At 35.6% G+C, this 20,068-nt stretch overlaps 1 protein-coding gene across 1 annotated transcript; it reads right to left on the bottom strand.

The window, feature by feature from the left end:
- Positions 1–299: 299 nt before the first annotated feature.
- On the bottom strand, positions 300–3,958 carry LOC120070660 (mucin-like protein). The gene is made up of 3 exons (XM_039022494.2): positions 3,187–3,958; positions 1,905–2,094; positions 300–920 (listed from the first exon to the last, which is right to left on the bottom strand). The coding sequence occupies exons 1-3, from the start codon at positions 3,783–3,785 to the stop codon at positions 714–716; spliced, it is 996 nt and encodes a 331-aa protein (XP_038878422.2). The 5' UTR covers positions 3,786–3,958; the 3' UTR covers positions 300–713.
- Between the last annotated feature and the right edge of the window lie 16,110 nt (positions 3,959–20,068).

Raw genomic sequence — 20,068 nt, 5'->3', positions numbered from 1 at the left:
TACAAATCTCAAAATGCTGGCATTTATTCCATTTAGAAAGATCGTACAGAGATTTTCAAGAGTAAATTCATTTTTATTAATTTTAAAATTACTTATAAAATATTTTTAATCATTCAAAATCAATTTTAATAATATAAAATTTTCATCTAAAATAATTACCAAGCAAATTTCTATTTTGTCATTCAATAATATCTTTATTTTTATTATTATTATTATTATTCAAAGTTGGGTTGCGTGAAACGAATGGAGTCGAGCGACAGTGGCGGCAGAACAGATTGATGGGGAATCGGACTGCATTGTGCGAGAGAACTTAAAGATAATCTTATTTCTATAATTATATTTTTTTAAAAACCATAGAAGTCGGTCGATTGGTCAAGTTTCTTGCATATCGGTGTAGCCGACCGACCAAACAGTCAGTTTTTAAAATGCAAGGAACAAATGTCGTTGGTGCCAAACCAACCCACCAACTTCAGTTCAATCGGTTTCAGTTGGTCGTTTCAGTTTTTCGGCCCTCAATAGGCACCCCTAGAAACAAGTGCAAGACTCTCATTTTGCTTCATGATATATCAGGCAAGAATACTCAGATTAGAATCACTACTTACAAACATCAACATGACCAACATAACATTATACTTGGAGAGCATGAGATGGCTTTTCTAATGGTTGCAAGCTTTTTTAAGTCACAGATGGTCCAAGAAGTAGCTTTCAAAGAGTTAAATCCTCTTCAAGGGTGTGAGAGAAGGGGAGGCTGCAACTTTTTCCTCCTTGAAGGGTTGGGTGGAAGAATCAGAAAGACTAGGCAATCTTGAAACACTACCTTTCCCTTTCTTGGCGTTTGGCCCAAATTCCTCTATCATGTATTTCCACCCATCGATTGGTCTCCGACGACTAAATATATGGGTCTTGATGAAACTAGCAATCTGCACATGAAACCGAGCAACTCGGTAACGGGTACGCTAAAGAGAGAGAGTTTCATAAAATGAAAAGAAAATCCAGAGAAATAAGTCCAAATATCAGTGGAATCTCATGCCAGATAAAATTTGTATAAGCAACAGTGAAGAGGGAAAACATAAAGGGGCATGGTGAACTCCAATTGAATGAAATGATGATATACTTGATTAAAGAGAGTTAAAATTGTAACATCAAAGTATCAACTAATGATTAATCAAAACGTAGAAAACTCATGGAAGAAAACTATCATGATTTTTCCATGCCCCTCTATGGAAGAAAACTATAATCGACTCATCAATAACAGGACTAGTGTTTTCCAATGACCCTCTATGGAAGAAAACTATTATGATTTTTCTTGTTTAGAAGTTTTTTAATGCGTTCTCAGTGAACTTAGTCTGAATTTGACAGCTACAACCAGAAAGAAAAGTTTAAGTTCTGAATTCCATGCTATATGCATACTACACCTCTGGATTTAGTTGGCATGATAACACAAGCGATTATTTATTGTACCAGTAAATAAATGAGATATTTTAGTAATTATACGAGAAGCCATAGAGACTTGTGATTATATGCATTTCAAGCAATGTAATTCAGCTTAGAAAAGAATGGTCTTCAACCGAGTTATGGGATGTTTCATATACACGCATACACATACATATTGAGCTCAACAATGTGTGAGGGTGGGGAATTTGACTCTTGGTCAATGGTATATGTCTTAACCAACTGAGCTATGCCAAGTTGACTAACATCTTATATTGTTTCTCTTCCACTTAGAATTCTTTGTTTCCTTTGTGTGATTACTCAAATTTTCTTTTAAATTCCTTTGATGTTTTAGATGTACTCTTCCCTTGTATATTTCATCTTTCTAATGTCATGTTCTGTCTCTTATCCGAAGAAATATATCTGTTTAGAGAAACGTGGTAACATAGCAAAACGAGGAAACATTAATGCACCTGAAATTTGTTGTATGCAATTCGACGATCAAACTCCTGAAGAAGAATGTCTTCTTCTCTTTGTGTCATCTCCCATACATTTCCATCATGACCTTTGGATACTGTTTCCCATCCATCAGGTTTATTTCTGAACTCTGAAGAACTTGGAACTTTTGAACGGTTTAAATCATCATTGACAGACTCAAAAATCCTACAACCATAGCATAGCACTTTAGATTTGTTGTGCTTGCACAGAAGAACAAAAAAGGAAAAAAAAAAAAAAGGTAGCAAGGCAGTACCTTGCAGACATATTTTCCTTATTGTGTTTCTTTTTTATATGAACAGGTTTTGAGTGGCCACTCCTTAAATTATGCTCTTGACCAAACCATTAATCTCTAGCTGGCTAAGGGTACCCAAGTCAATTCTTGATGACAAGGGTTCTAAATTGTTAAGTATCTTTTAGGTCTAAATATTTGTTGGAATATCTTGAATCTATTATCTGACACATCGAATATAAGGGTGTGTTTGAAATGCATTTTCAAGTGGTTAATTTAAAAAATAAGTCATTTTACAAAAAATTAGAGGGTTTGACAACTACTCAAAATAGCTTTTGAAGGATATTTTCAACCATTTTTGTCCAAAGTGTTTAAATAAAAATGAAATTTTTTAAAACACTTTTTTCTCAAGTCAAGCCAAACAGACCCTAAGTTGTATTCATATTTATGTTATTTACGATTTTGACCCTAAGATTTAGAGAAGTGTGCTACATAAACTTTTGAACTCTATTGGCACGCTTCTGAATTTGTAATACGATATTTTCTCTCTAATAACAAACTACTCTTTCCCTTTGTTGATGGAAGTAGCTAACACGCTATTAATGGACCACTTAAATCTCTATGTCGATTTCTCTACACTGTACGTTTTCTGTTTTCTTTGCTTGCCATTTTCATAATAGGAATGTTGGATTTAATACCTAATTTACCTCGTGGGCATCGACCATGTTTTTGTTATTGTCTGATGGGTCTTATTCTTTTAGATTGGTGTCCCTTTTTAGTTAGTGTTGGGACTCTTTTCATGGGGCTAGTGCTATTTCGTATAATCTCATATTTTCTTTCATATTTCTCAATAAGAGTTTGGTTTTCCATTAAAAAAAATACTTGAATTCAGGTATCTTGCAACATTCCAAACCCTACTTCCTTAATCCAATTAACAAACATCTATACTAGATAATATGATCAGCAGAGAAAAACCACAAACATCAGGCTTTAACCATTTGCACTAACAAGAGAGAAAGAAGACTCACTCAGAGCAGCTATCCATCAATCTTTCAATGTCATCCCCACTGCCAGCAATGGAATCCCCCAACCTAGCCTCCTCTTGCTTCTCAATCTCCTTCATCCACAAATTAGCATGAATCCTCTGTTTCTTCAATCTATAATCCTTCTTTATGTTTTCCAAGCTATAAAGCGACCCGCCGCCGCCGCCATCACCAACACCTTCCTTCTCTTGCTGATTCAATCCTTGTTTCTGCGTTTGAGATGCCTTTCGCCTCTCGTCCCAATTCTCATTCATGTCCTCAACGAACGCTTTGGTTTCTGCATCCACGTCCGATGGAAACACAATTGTAGGGTTTCCAGAAGGGAAGTTCACATCGTTCTCCCATGGCGCTTTGTTCCTCGGCGAAAGGTCTTCAGGAAGCCAAGCAGATTCCCAAGTATCATTCCATTCATCGTCGCCATTGCCAAACTTGCCGGCTCCGGAGGAAGGGGAAGAAGATCTGCTTGAGAAGGTTCTACCATGGAAGGAAGAACCGAAATGGGTTTGTTTGATTTGCTGAAGCAGTTGAAGAATTCGATTTTCATTCGTTAAAGAGAGAATTCGAATGCGATGAAGGGAATTCATGTGTGAGAAACAAATGAAATAAGAACAGAGATTCGGATTGGCGCCAACAAAATGGAGATGCACAGTGAGATGAAGGGTTTAAGGAGCAGGAGAAAGGAAAGCGCCGAAGTCCGAGAGAGCGTCATTGAAACGAAAGCAGGTTTTTAAAAAATAAATAAATAAAAACGTTTTTTTCGTTGGAAAATTGGATCAAAATGCTAAATGACCTCTTTTTCTTTTCTTTTTTTTTTTTTTTTTAAAAAAAAACCCCTCAAATGAGCCTATGTTGATCGCCATACTAGATTATGGGAATTGCCTCCTCAAGATATTGGTCTCGCTCTCGCTCTTCCTTCATGATGTGATTGCTTGTTAGTGTTTGAATGATTTAACAATTTTCACGAAATCATCCGTCTAAAGCCTTAAATCCTTAATATCTTAAACATACAATGGTGAATTCTTTAAAATCTAAATTTCATTTCACTGTGATTACTTTCTTCAACGGGTTAAACAGTGTTTTGTTGAACAAAGTTTTATTAAACGAGGTTTTTCATAACGGAATGGATTTTTCCATAATGTAGTTTTAATATTTAGGTGTTTGTTGGAGCTGTGTGATTTCTCAAAAAAAGGTATGAAAATAGCATAAAGAAAGGGAATCGTGTATTGGAAAAGTAAGAGCAAGACCAAAAGTAGAGAGAAAACCAGTGGAAGAGTAAGAGCGATAGATCATTACCAATATTGAGAGAGAGAGCAAGAGAGATTGAGAGCAGAATTGAAATTGTGTATTAAACTGATATTCATCTGTTTATACAACTTAATGAAAAATATTCTCTTACTTTGTAGGATGATAGAAAAATGTCTACTCATTCGATACAGAGGTGATTTGGATGAGAACCAAAGTTTGTATATTGGAGGCGAGCTGACAGGAATCATTATGTCTATTACATTGAAGTATGAAGGACTTAAAACTCACATTTACAAGGTTACAAATGTAAGTTCTTCAGAGTTTGATGTTATACTGAAAGTTAAATATAAGTTTGACAATAACCCCCCTCCACAGTACATACGAAACGATGGTGACATTCACTTCCTTCCTTTCCAAGAAAATCTTTCAAGAGTTCAGCTATTTGTAATGCTAAAAGTGAATCATGACGAAAATTTGAATATAAGTTATGATGATACGGTTGTAGATAGACAACATGAGGAGTCATATGAATTTAATCGAGAAGAGGATGATATTCTATTGTCTATGAACACTCAACCATCAACATTATCAATAGGCAATGACCACACTAATCCACGAGACTTGGAAAGAGAAACGCAGTGTAACCGACCAGTGTTTAGTAATGAGAGATCGATTGGATTGAATTTAATGGATTGTGGTTCTCCAGAAGAGTGTGATTCTTTTGTAGCTGATAACGAGAGATCAACATGGATTCTATGGATTGTGGTCCAATAGAGGTGTGTGCACTTGTAGTGGCTTCAGTGGTTCCACAATCCAGGTCTTCATGTCGTAGAGGATAATTGATTATGCCTGGTACCTCCTCATCTTGGATAGATGTTGAAGTTGGTCAATTTTTTCTTAAAGTAAAAGTGACTTGAAAATGAGATTATTTGCTCTATCCATAAACAATAATTTTGAATATAAGGTAAGAAAGTCAAATAAGTCTTTGTTCACTGTTAAATATATTGGGGAGAGTTGTAAGTGGAGCCTTCATGCAGTGAAAATCTCAAGTGTAATATATTTAAGATCACAAAATATATGTGTACACACAAATGTTCTATTGGAATTATGAATCGTGACCATAGACAAGCAACGACTGTGGTAGTTGGCCAGCTAATCAAAGACAAGTTTACAGGCATAGGATGTGTTTATAAATCTCGTCACATCATTGAGGATATAAGGAAAGAGTATGACGAAAACATAAGTTACAACAAAGTGTGGTGTGCAAGGGGAACTGTCTATGCTCTCACTAGGGGTACTTCAGAAGAGTCCTAGGTCATTTTACATGGTTACGGAGAAGCGTTAAAAATGAAGAATCCAGGTGCAATGTTTGAAATCGAACTTGAAGATAATGTGCATTTCAAGTATATGTTTATGGCATTAAGGCCTTGTATTAGAGGTTTTGCAAGTTGTTAGCCTGTGATAATTATTGATATGTCACATTTGAAAGAAAAATACAAAGGGTCCATGTTGGTCGACATTTCCATGGACGGTAACAACCAAGTTACCCACTAGCATATGTTATAATGGATAATGAAATCGATCGAGAATGGAAACGGTATATGTTGAATTTGAAGTGTACTATTGGAGAACCCCCTAACTTAGTGTTCGTATCGGATCAAATGTTATCTATCAGCAATTTTCATTCATGAAATTTTCCTCACAACATTTTATGGGTTATGCACGTACCACATAGAAAATAATATTATTTCAAACGTTAAGGACAATGCGGTTATTGTGATGTTCAAAGATGCAGTCAGGGCATTTCGCATGTCAGACTTCCAGGCACACTGGACCAACTTTGAAGTTTTCGAGATGGTTTTGTAACAAAATATTTGGAGGATATCGATCTTGAAAGGTGGGCATGAGTTTACCAAACAGAACAAAGATACGACAACATAATGTCCAATAGTGCAGAGTGTTTCAATTCCTTAACTAAAGAATATCGATTGTTGCCCATAACGTGCTTGTTGGAACATCTTAAATGCCTCATCCAGTTGTGGTTTTATGAATGGAGGAATTATTGGGCATCTCAAACGGCGTTACACTCGGATTATTGTGAAAACCGATTAGCAAGTGAGTGTGATAAGGGCATACAATACCGAGTTAAGCCGATTGATTGTTATAGGGTCCATGTGTGGGACAATCAATTGGACGGTTTGATACATGACCATCCAACCTTGATATTGAGCTGTCAATATTCTGTAGGTACAAATATACAAAAGGATCAACATTGGCTCCCTCCCTGTGGCCTGAGGTTTCTGGCTCATAATGCTCCCCCTATATAGATTTGATGTGCAAATCCTTGGGATGCTCATCAGAAGGGTTCAACTCATCCTCGTTGTGTGCGTGGCCCAGTAGCACATCATGAAACATATACTCACTGGGGTTGTAAGTGGACACATGGATATTTATGTCATCCTCAAATTCGTCGTCCCTCTCTCCACCTTGAGCATCTTTCTGCTGATCACTGTTCCGACTCCGGGACTAGCATTGTCGTAACCACTCCTGGCCCGAGCAAAGATCATTTATTTTCATCGATCTAAGACTTATACCACAAACATAGTAAATTAGTAAGATCGGGGTCGAATCCACAAGGACACTATTGAATCGACTTAGGCCAATTTATGAATTCCACTTAAAAAAGTTTTGATGGTTTTTGTTTTTGTTTTATAAAAATAAATCAAAAATCAAACAAGGAAAAATAAGAGTTAGCACAGAAAATGGTTGAATCAAATTGAGGAAAAATCTTAAGATTAGTTTGTATGCTTTTTATTTTTTATCATTAGGTACTAGTTAATTTCTCCAATTATGTGAACCCCTCAACCTATTAGAAATTCTAATAGCCCAATTAGCCAATTTTGATAAAAGTCTAAACCAACACTAATTCAATTTAAAACTTTTCCTTTAAGTGACATAAAGTTAAAACTGAAAAGCATTAAGAAAGGGTTCAATTGTCGAGACACAGTACAAGCCGGACAACCACACCTTATAGCATGATTTATTTGGGAAGGATTATACTAGGACATACATGAATTTGGCCAGAAACAGTCTAGACCCTAAACATGCGATTCTACTACGTGCAACTTAATCAATCAATTATGCACAGGCTAAAATTATTTTACATACAATAAATTCAATAAATTAATTTGTCAAAAAAAATTATCGAAACTCTATTAATAATAAAATGAATCCACCCAAAGGGTTCACAACAATGGAATAAATTAAACTAGTAAACTTCAAGAATTAAAACATACAAACTATCCCAAGAAAATAACCTAGCCTTTGAAAGGCATATTGGAATTACAATGATCAAAAGAGGATCGAGGCTGACTATGGCGACAATTGCTCGGTAATTTGACCTTAATAGCTCCCAAAACTAGATTAAACAATCAAATTTCACTCTATTTAGAGGTATTTTGCTGTTGCAATGTGATCATGAATCAAAATCTGGAAGGCTGACCTTGAACGCCTTATTTATAGGTTGCGCGCAGCGTCGCAACACTTGGAAATAGTGTTGCAATGCTGCGACGTGCATTGAAGAGTGTCAAGCAAGCGTTGCAACGATGTGTCCAATGCTTGCTTGCACTGCACGTTGCACAAATTTTCGCCAATCGTCGAAGCATAGCAATGCTTGGAAGGAGCATTACAAAACTGAGTGTTCTATCTTTCAATGTTGAAGTTCAAGCGTTGAGATGCATTGGAACGCTGGCGATGACCCAACTCTGGAGCGTCGTGGCGCTTGGGGCAGTGTTGCAACGCTGGCCTGCACTTGATGCTACTGCCTTTCAGCATCAAATGAGCGTTGAACTTAGGCTAATGAAGAGCGTTGCAACACTAGAACAGGGTAGAGTTGTCCTTTTGCATCTAATCTTGATTTGGTGCATTTAACTCCCGATTTTTCCTTCCTTTTTGATTGATTCTTCATCCTTGCAACGTACTTGCTCCATTGGGTCAATTCTCCTAGAAAATAAGGCAAATAAAGCACAAAGATTACCCAAATATGGAAAAGTTAAGGCCATAAACTTAGCTCTTCTTGAGAGCTAACAATCACCATCCTCACTTTCTGAACTATCGTTCCCATCCAAACTACCGCCATTTTCTAAACTACTTGAGCTTTCCAAACTCTCAGTATTAGAATGTACTTGTCTTATTGTAACACCCCCCATATTTTTTAGTAATAATGTAATTTCAGTAACTTTATTATTTGGAATTTTAGTAATTGTTATTAGTTGGAGGGCATTTTTGGAATTTTGGACTTCAAGTGTAAGTGCGAAAATTTAATTGTTGGCGTGAAATTATTCAAATTGGAAATTAATGGTAGGAATTAATTTTCTTTTGAAACGGAAAGGAATTTAATAGTATAAAACGGAAATAAATTAAATGTAATTATATTTATTTTCTTTTTATTATTATTATTATTATTATTATTATTATTATTATTGTTGTTTTTTTTATAAAAAGTCAAACCCCACCCCCCTTTCCTTCCTCACGCACCCGCCGGCACCCCTCCTTCAATTTCTTCTTCCTCCAGCCGAGACCCTAGTCGTCGCCCAAAGTCGCCGCGTCAGTTTCTTCTTCATGAATCGATTTGGGTAAGATTTATGCCGTTTGGGTTGTTTTCGGTTGATTCTTGAATACTCATTTACTTTTGGCATTAATTGGTTGATACCCAATGTGTTTCAACTTTGGATTCAAGTTTGTGAAGGTATTGAGGTGTTGTTTAGTGAAGTTGAAGTTTGTTTTAGTAAGTTGAAGTTCAGTGAAGTTGAGGTATTGAGGTTTGGATTAATTTTGGTTGTTGAGAAATTTTGGTAAAGTCATTTGGAAGTGATTTTTTTGACGAAGCTACATATAGATAATTTATTTGAGACATTGGTAGTGAAGTATGTATTTGATTCAAGCTTTAATCATGTAAGCCTAATTTCAAATTATGATTAGGGGGTTGATCCAAGAATTTCATTCAAGATGAAGAAGAGTTTGGTTTGCTAATTATTTAGACTTAAAATTGGAGGTTTGGAGGGTGAATTCAAATTGAACCACACTTTAGGTAAGGTTATTTGGAAATATTTTGTAATATTTGGGTGTTTGGAATTTGGCCTTAACTATTAATTTTAAAGCTTGGTTTATGTTTAGGCTTGATTAAGGATTCAAGAATTTCACAAAGATTTAATTTCTTTTTGGTTCGACCTAATATCAAGGTAAGTAATCTTACTACTGGAACTGCCCACGGGCCAGACATTAGATGTATGCTAGCATGTTAAATGAAGGTTATGGCAGAATGACAGCATGAAAGATTGATAGTATAACATGATTAAAGTATATTCTGTTACGAGATCCGAATTATTTATTTATGCACATAGACACTTGAATGCTAGTATGAGATGGTATGTGCTTCTATGGTTGTATTTGATCTGATGATGTTGAGGTATACATGTATGTTGTAGAACCATGATGTTGAGGTATATGTATATGTTGTAGAGCCATGATGTTGAGGTTTATATGTATGTCATAGATTCGTACAGTGATGATTATGATGTTGAGACTGTGCAAACGTCCTTACTGATTAGTTAGATGCCCATTAGATTTTGTGTTTCCTTCGGGATTCACCAGTTTGTGTTTCCTTCAAGATTCACCAGTTTGTGTCTCCTTCGGGATTCACCAGTTTTTGTCTCCTTCGGGATTCATCAGAGGTAGTGGGCATACTTAACTACAGTAGGATAGGACTCAGTCTCCTTCTTGTTTCATGTGCATATATGTCCCATGAGGACTAGAGCAGTTTATATGTTTCACCAGAGGTGGGTATCTAGAGGACATAGATGCCCAACCTAACCCCAGTAGTGGGGTTACTTATTGAGTATTTTATACTCATTCTTTCTCATGTTGTTGTTTCAGGTAAGGGTAAAGATGCACCAGCGATGGACAAGCGGAATTCATGATCGAGCCACTGGGACTAGTTTTTACACTTCCGCTCATGAAATTTAAAGTTCTTTTCATGTTTCTTTTAATTTTTAGTTTTGATGTTTAAAACTTACTTTTAAGAATCGTTTTTTAGATTTATTTATTATCCTTTATGATTTATGGGTGCCTAATATTGATTTAATATTTTAATTTAATGAAAGTCTTTTGAACTTACCTTATTTAATTAGCATTTTTTTCGTCATAACCAAGTGTCGTTTTGAGTTCCATGCATGCATGTATTTAGTAACAGCCTAACTTAAGTCCTAGGGGGTCGGGTCATTACACTTACGGTCCGTCTCTCCACTAGGGTGTCCCAAAACTTCTTCTCAACATCGAACATGACAAAACCCTCTTTGACTTTTGTCTACATTAATAACCCAACCAAGTAAGATGGTTAATGTTAATTTAAGAACCAAATAAACATACTGTAGCTATAGTACACTTACATTTTGAGACTAAAAAATGTCTCACTTCAGTACTTTGAATGACATCGAGTGGGAGCATGACCACCGTAATATACGAGGCATAGCTAACTTCTCTTTTGAGTGGCAATGTTCCCCATTACTGATGATAGGATATCGTACGTCCATACCAAAATATGAAACAACACGTATCAGAACTATGTTAATGTTACACCAATGATAAGCTTATGTTAAGGAACATCTACCTGGAATGCTTGGAGAAATCCACATAGAGAGTGTTGAGGTTGATGCCCTAAATCTCGTAGGTCCTATAGTTTGTAAACATTGTATGAACAAACTCTTTATGTGATTAATAAAATATATGATATTTTATTCACTTTGTCTATAAAATATGTGATATTTTAGTTGCATTAACCACAAACTAATAAACTAAACATCCAAGGTTATCATTGTAACTTAAACATGTATGTGGAGACATACAGGTGAATCATGTTTAATGATAACCTAAATGATATGTAGTAGATGTATAAGGCTGGGTACCTTATCCTGGTGACACTACGAGTATGACCCACTTTGTAGGTGTTACAATTGTTGTAAAGTGCTACAAATGATCTGATCTTGATCATTCATGTATTAGACATTCGAGCGGAGATATTTTATACAAAGGAATTTGTATAAGACTGAACCACAAAATGTTTAGTCTCATTATATAACACCATTCATAATAGAGACTTACCTTTCATCAGGATGACCATAGGTAACATGACCTGAATCTTGAGTGAGTTGTGAACTCCTGCCTATGAGGGTGGTCCTTTGATTTGTATGGGTGAAATGGCCAAATCGCCGACTCAACAAGCCTACCATTTTGGAGATTCGTCTGATTGGAGAGCTGGGAACACAGCTACACAAGATGAAATTCACTCCTTCCCGGAAGCAGGGGTAAGTAGATAAATTGCTCCCTTAAGGGCTAATTTCGAGTCTTGAACAATGTGGCGCCACACCCTCTTCTGGCTCGAAAGAGGTTTAGTCATAGTAGAACTATGATCTAGTTCATTAGAGGAATCAGTGGTACTTAAGTAGTTAGACGTAACTATAGGGGAAAAACAGTAATTTGGCCTAGTTGTACTTACAAGCAATTTGTGAAGGGTCATCGTACTGTTGATTGGTTATATCCAATAGACACAAAAATATATCTGTAGTGCGAAGAGTGCAGCTGTCGATCTTTCGTAGAGTGTCTGACAGTTAACGGATGGCGAATAATGTAATTAAAGAGTTTAATTCATTATTCATGTACCGTTGGAGCTTCAAGCTACAGGTCCATAAGGTCCCCTTGGTAGCTCAAAAGAATTTAGTTGAGAATCAGTTTTTGGGTTAATTTGAATTGTTCAAATTAATAGAGAGATTTAATTATATATGATATAATTAAATTGTTTCAATTATATATATGATACAATTGTCATAATGTATTTGATACATTATAGTTTAATGAGATTCAAATATATTTTTCTATGAATATGATTTATAGTTGTTAAATTTAATATAAATGAGATTTATATTAAATGCCATAAAATAGAGAAAAGAAACTATAGTTTATATTGTATGTGATACAATATTAAAACTATAGGTTATATGTTATATTTGATATAATATATAACTTAATATAAACATAATATGATAAGTTAGTTATCATATTTATTTATTTTATTATTATTATTTGAATAACTTCCTCATCTTTTCTCTCCACCTACTTTAGTAGGTGGTTATTAATTTTATGACAAGAGAAATAAAAGAAAAGTAGTTTTCTCTTCTTCCTTTACGATTTTCTATTGCAGATTAAACGATCGGGAGTTTACATAATTGTTCTGTGATCTTGTGTTCTTGAGAGAATCCTCAATCTACTTCCTCTATCAAATATTATCCCTCCTAACCAAAATAGTCAGAGCCCATCACTTCTGAGTTCTCATCCCGAGAATACCAAGGACTCTTTGTGGTTATGTCCAGATTTTGGTTCGAGAAAATCTTGAATAAGGTCTTCAAGAAGTTGTTGTTTCTGTATGAGGGAGGATTTACGAAGAAAGATTCTTCAAAGGTGATCATTCTTGAACTTTTTACTTGTAAAAACATGTTGTAATTTAACTTTAAATGCATACCTCTTGTATGTTTACTGTAAACTTAGTCTTTGATAATTAATGAAATTTGGACGATTCGCTTCCGCTCAAGGTTCTCTTCATATGAGTTCCTTCATAGAGTACTTCGGAACATAATTTTTATTTCATTTTACCTTCTTTTTGTATAGACCAACTTTATCATTCAATGCAGTCTTAAGGGCGTCAAGTATCCTCTCCTAAATACCTCGATCTAAACTGTTGTAATAATCTATATCCTCAACGTCTTTAAATAGTGTATCACCGGATGTACTTTTCTATTTGTTCTTTCCCATCATTATAACCTCCGTGTAGTACACTAAGGTGACCTTAACAGCATCATCGTCATTTTAAAGCTCCAACTTCTTGTATTCTTCTTCTAGTAAATTGATGTGGAATGAGTCTAAAGTCAACTGATTACCAAAGTACTTCGTTGCAAGTTCTTGTGGGGATTTCTCAATCCAAAAAACTCGCGTAGGGGACCACCACAAACCAGTAATCAACAAAAAATCGTCTTTTGAAAACGTGACGATCTTTCCTCTAATGGAGAAGTGATCGAGTCAGCTCTCTTCTTCTTCACTTCCCTCAACAACATATGGTGTACAACTAGATTGTTGAATACGATGTCAATGTCTACGAATTGTCCAAAAAAATTTCTCTTGAACATCACTAACTGCCGTCAAGTAGGCTTCTCCTTCACAATCTTGTTGGCATTCGTAATGTGGGCCAAGCTCGTTACTTGCCAAAAAAATCGATCAAGTTCATGTATTTTGAAACCTTTTGACATCTTAAATTACTTCTGTATGAAATGAACATTCAATCTATTTGTTAACTATTGGGATTGGTGTCCTAAATCTCTCTTGTATTCACGTAGTTTGTAAACTCTGTATAAATAAATTGTTATTGATAAAATTATTATTATTTTATAAGCATACATTCAATTTAATAAATAAATATCCTAGGTTATTTTATGTAATTTAAACATATATGTAGAGACATACGGGTGGAACATGTTTAAATGATAACCTAAACGATCTATAGTAAATGGATAAAGTTGGGTACTTTATCCTGGTAACACTATGGATACGACCCATTTTGCAGATATTACAAGTATTGTAAAGTACTACAAATGATCTGATCCTAATCATTCATGTAGAGACATGTGAGCGAAATTATCCTATACAAAGAGTTTGTATAAGACTGGACCACAAAATGATTAGTCTCATTATATAACATCGTTAATAATAGAGACTTACATTTCACCAGGATGACCATAAGTGATATCCACTAAAGAGTGATAGTTGCATTCTTCGCACTGTAGATATATTTTTGTGTTCGTGCATATAACCAATCAACAGAGCGATGACCCTTCACAAATGCTCATGACTACTGTTGGATCAAAATATCATTTTACCCCTTGAAGGCGGGAAATTAGAAGTCAAATTTTTCAACAGCTAAAATCCCTTGGACACGGTATGCGATGCATGTTCCTAAGATATGCGTTAATAGTCATGCGTCGATGGTCATGCATTAGAATGATAATGCATTAACGAATGTATGCGATGACCATACGTCTTGTCACAAGTTTTCTTGCGCTAAAACCAAGTATAATTCTAACGCAAGTCTCTCGGGTAATCCGAGGTCGAACACAAGGAATTGTAGCTATAAGTATGCGGTAATGTGCATGCGACGGTTTAAATAAAAGAATGGAAGGGAGGTTGTTAAGTTAACCCTACTCCTACTTCTATCTAACAAACAACGCAATGAGAATATACATGAGAGGTAGAGATATGACAACTCTTGACATGAATAAATGAATGGAAAAATAGATAAAATGCGGAGATGATTTCATTGCAACCCTTAAGAGTGACTGCAAAGGCAACCTTAGTCAACGCAAGCCATACAATCATACTACACACACGTGAACCTAACTCTAGGACGTATGCGGTGTATCTGTGATATTGTCGAGAAGCCTATGCCTACCTAGACCTCCATAACCAGCTCACTAGCTCCCGCCGCATGAGCGTGCCTGCCATAACCCCTTATTTTACTTCCTGAACGCATGCAATATCCAATATGTAGGGTGCATACGCTGTATGAAAGCAAACAAAGCTTATCTCTAAGATCTCCATTCTTTCCTATGCATTCCAATCCGCTCTCCCGAGTTTTAGATTTGTGTTTTAGACTACTCTCCCGAGTATGCCTAAATGATGAATGAAGCGCTCATAGGACAAGGTAACCGCATAAACTTTGTTGACCTAAGATTGTTCCCATCCCTAGTGAATAATGCATACATTGCTTAATGCGACTAACCACTCACCCTCCCAGGCAGTTGGTTGTTGCTGACTTTACTCATAGACAAACAATACGTTAGCTTATAGACAGGCGTTGCCACAGCTTCACACTAAGCAAATAAGGTTACTCACACACTCACACAACGCACACCTCTCGGTAGATTGCTACATACTTTATATCCCTAATCTACATGACTAAGTATGTAATACCCAAGCAATCCCACTAAGTGTTGTAATGAAAATAAAGATACTAAGTAAAGAAGATGAAGATGAAGTCGAAGGAGACAGAGAAATGTATTGAAAATAAATTGTATTAATTCCTTAATCACAAAATGTCATACAATACAATATGAGAAAAGAAAGGGAAATGAAATAACCAGCTGGAAGCAAAGACTTGCTTCCAGCAGATGTGCGTCAAGGCTGTCGGTGGTGCCATGGATGGGCGGAGGAGCTGACTCTCTCGAGATCTAGCTCCGGTCGAAGGCTCCAGTTGTCACTCGGAATGGATGAAGAAGGTGAAGAACTCTCAGCGTCTTCTCACGCATTTTGTCTGGATCGCGGGGAAAATCCCCGGATAACTTGAATTTCTACTCATCGGCTTCTATTTATAGAGCTTGGGCAGCATTAATGGACTGCTTCTGAGTCTGACATTCGGCGTGTTAGTCCTTTCTAAACCTCTGCTACTAATGTCGTGGTAGGTGAAATGTCAACATCATCTTTTGGTTTTTCTCGAGGTAGATACGTTGATGCATTTATTCCACCAACCTTGCATTGATCCCATTAGTATGCGTTGTCGCATAGCCGCAATCATTCAATGACCGCATTCTCTTAATACCACAACTCTACATGATGACCGCAATCGTTTCACGAGCGCAACTCCCATGTGATGGACGCATACGGCTAATTACCGCAACATCCATGCGTTGATCGATGTGTTTTCCTTTGCGATGGAGAGTTTCTCCGCATGCGGTCGTCTATGCGGTGGTCCAGTTTTCGAGTTTGCGTCCATTTCCTGTTTTAGCTACAAAGATAGAACATTGAACGCATAATAACAGATTAGCTAAGATTCAACATGTTGATCGACGCAAGCTCACTTTCTCGTGAATTCCTAGCATGATTGCCGCATATTCTGCCTAACAACCTTCATAATTCTAAGAAAAAGGCCTAAGATGACATGCATTTCTGCATGTCATCACCCCTGCAGTTACATCTAACTTCTTAAGTACCACTGATTCCTCTAATGAACAGACAGTTTATAGTCCAACTATAAACTAACACCTCTTGGGCCAGTGAGAGGTTGAGGTCTCATTGTTCAAGACCCAGAACCAACTATTAAGGGAGCAATTTATCTAATTTTCCAAGGAATGGGAAGGAGTGAATTTCATATTGTGTAGTTGTGTTCTTAACTCCCTAATCAGACAAATCCCCAAAATGGAAGGCTTATTGAGTCAGCTATCATGGCCACTCTCACCCATATAGATCAAAAGACTGTCGTCATAAACAGGATTTCACAACTCATTCAGGATTAAAGTCAAGTCTCCTATGATCATCCCAGTGTTCTTCAACTAATGGTGTTATAAAGAGAAACTAATTATTTTGTGGTTCGGTCTATATATAAACTCCTTTATATAGAATACCCCCACTCACATATCTTTACATGAACAATATGGTTCATATTGTTTGTAACACTTACATCTCATATAACAATCACAAAGTGGGTCGTATCCGTTGTGTTACTAGGATAAGGCACCCTACCTTCATCCATTTACTGCAGACCTTTTAGGTTATTATTGTTAGGATTGATGTCTCTATATCTAGTGTATCTCGTGGTTTGTAGTTTTGTTAACACAAATTATTTATCTAACAAAATTATAGGTATTTTATTTGACAATTAGATTGCAGTAATTCAATCTAATAAACTAAGATCCAAGGTTATATGATGTCACTTGAATAGTATATAGTTGACATACAGATAATTCATGTTCAAATAATAACTAAAAAGTCTGCAATGAATAGATGAAGGGTTGGTGTCTTATCTTAGTAACACTACGAATATGACCCACTTTGTAATTGTTACATGAGATGTAAGTGTTACAAACAATATGAACCATATTTTTCATGATTGGGGGTATCTTGTATAAAGGAGATTATACATAGATCGGACCACAAAATAATTAGTTTCTCTTTATAACACCGTTACTTGAAGAAACTAATATTTCACTAGGATACCCATAGGAGACTTGACCTTAATCCTAAGTGAGTTGTGAACTTCTGTTTATGTCAGAAGTCCTTTGATCTGTATGGGTGAGAGTGGCCATGATAGTCGACTTAATAAGCCTACCATTTTGAGGATTTGTCTAATTAGGGAGTTGGAATGGAGCTACACAAGATAGAATTCACTCTTTTGAAGAAAATTTTCAAAAAAGATCCTTAAGGGGAAGCAAGATCGACCAAAAATTTCATTTTTCATTGAATATAAATTTTGCAGTAAAACAAGAGCAAAATATGCATTTACTTAAATTATAGCATGCTTTAAAAAAATACTTAGGGTTTCAGAAACCTTTACCTTTGAAGAATCCTTTCTTCAAGAACTCCCTCGAACAATACACGAACGGATCACCTTCTCCACGTGGATCTCCTTCTTTAAAAAAGGGACACCACCACTTGAGAACCCTCTGCATTCTCTCGGGATAAAGGATTCAAGCAAGAGTTGTGGACTTTGCTTGAATCTTTGGAAGAGGGAAAGGAGATGGAGAGGAAGAGAGGAATGAGAAGAACTTTTTCTTATATTAAGGAAGAAGATGAATCTCCAACCACATCCCAAGTAAATTAACTGAGAGAATAGAGGGGAGAGAGTTGTAACTCCTTCCCTTTAATTAATTTCAATTAAATTGATAATAATAAATATAAAATAATAGTAAATTAAAGTAATCATTATATATATAATGACTACTTTATTATACATATACATTATATGTTATATCAAATATAACATATAGCCTATAGTTTTATATTGCATCAAATACAACAGAACCTATAGATTTTATCTTCTCTCAATAGTACATGGCATTTAATATAAATCACATTTATATTAAATTCACTTATATGAATCTCTTCCATTTAATCGATATTTAGATCATATCCAAATATTTAATTCCTCTCAATATAAATCATTTATATATTAAATTTAATTACATGAATTTCATTCATATAATTAGTATTTGAATCATATTCAAATTCCTCTCATATTTCCTTAAATTATCATGTATCAAATACATTATATTATATCACATATATAATCAATTTATTTAATTATATCATATATAATTAATCCCCTCAATTAATTTGAACACTTCAAATTAATTCAAAAATAATTCTCAATTAAATCCATGTTAGCTACATAGGGGACCTTATGGACTTGCAGATTGAAGCTCCAATAGTACTCAGATAATTAATTAAACTACCCAACATCGGTTAACTGTCGGTCACTCCATTAAGACCGACAGCTGCACTCTTCGCACTACAGATAAATTTCTGTATCCATTGGATATAACCAATCAATAGTGCGATGACATTTCACAAATTGATCGTAAGTACAACTGGACCAAAATTACCATTTTGCCCTTGTAGTTACATCTAATTCTTTAAGTACCACCGATCCCTCTAATGAATAATAAGTCATAGTCTAACTATAACCAAGTCCCTCTCGGTCTAGGAGAGGGTGTGACCACTATGTTCAAGACTCAGAATCAGCCCTTAAGGGAGCAATTTATCTACTTGCCCCTGCATCAGGGAATGAATGAATTCCCTCTTGTGTAGATGTGTTCCCAGCTCCACAGTCAGACGAATCCCCAAAATGGTAGGTTTGTTGAGTTGGCAATCTGGTCACTCTCACCCATACAAACAAAGAACTGCCTTCATGAGCAGGAGTTCACAACTCACTTAGGATTCAGGTCATGTCATCTATGGTCATCCTAGTGAAATGTAAGTCTCTATTATTAACGGCGTTATATAAAGAGACTAATCATTTCATGGTCCAGTCTTATACAAACTTTTTGTATAGGATACCCCCGCTCACATGTCTCCACATGAATGATCAGGATCAGATCATTTGTAGCACTTTGCAACACTTGTAACACCTACAAAGAGGGTTGTATTCGTAGTGTCACCAAGATAAGGTACCCAGCCTTATCCATCTACTACAAACTCTTTAAGTTATTATTTAAACAAAATCGACTTGTATGTCTCTATATACTTGTTTAAATTACATAAAATAACCAGATCTTAGTTTATTGGATTGAGTATATGCTTATAAAATAACATTTATTTTATTAACAACAATATGTTTATACATAGTTTACAAACTACGAGATTACAAAGAGATTTAGGACACCAATCCCAACATCCTTCTCATTTCTTGGGAAAGTAGATAAGTTGTTCCCTTAATAACTGGTTCCGGGTCTTGAACAATGAAGCCTAAACCTCTCACTGGCCCGGGAGGTGTTAGTTTATAGTTGGACTATAAACTGTTTGTTCATTAGAGGAATCAGTGGTACTTAAGAAGTTAGATGTAATTGAAGGGGTAAAATGGTATTTTGACCCTGCTATAATTATGAGCATTTATGAAGGGTCATTGCTCTATTGATTGATTATATTGATGGACACAAAAATATATCTACAATGCGAAAAGTGCAGCTATCGGTCTTTAGTGGAGTGATCAGTAATTAATTTATATTGCTTTTTTGGATTAAAGGAGTTTAAT

The sequence above is a fragment of the Benincasa hispida genome, chromosome 2 (genome assembly GCF_027475165.1).
Source record: "Benincasa hispida cultivar pf3 chromosome 2, pf3_genome.v1.1, whole genome shotgun sequence".
Classification (NCBI taxonomy): domain Eukaryota; kingdom Viridiplantae; phylum Streptophyta; class Magnoliopsida; order Cucurbitales; family Cucurbitaceae; genus Benincasa; species Benincasa hispida.
Note: the sequence above shows the minus strand (reverse complement) of the source record. Positions and strands in the feature narration are given on the sequence as shown.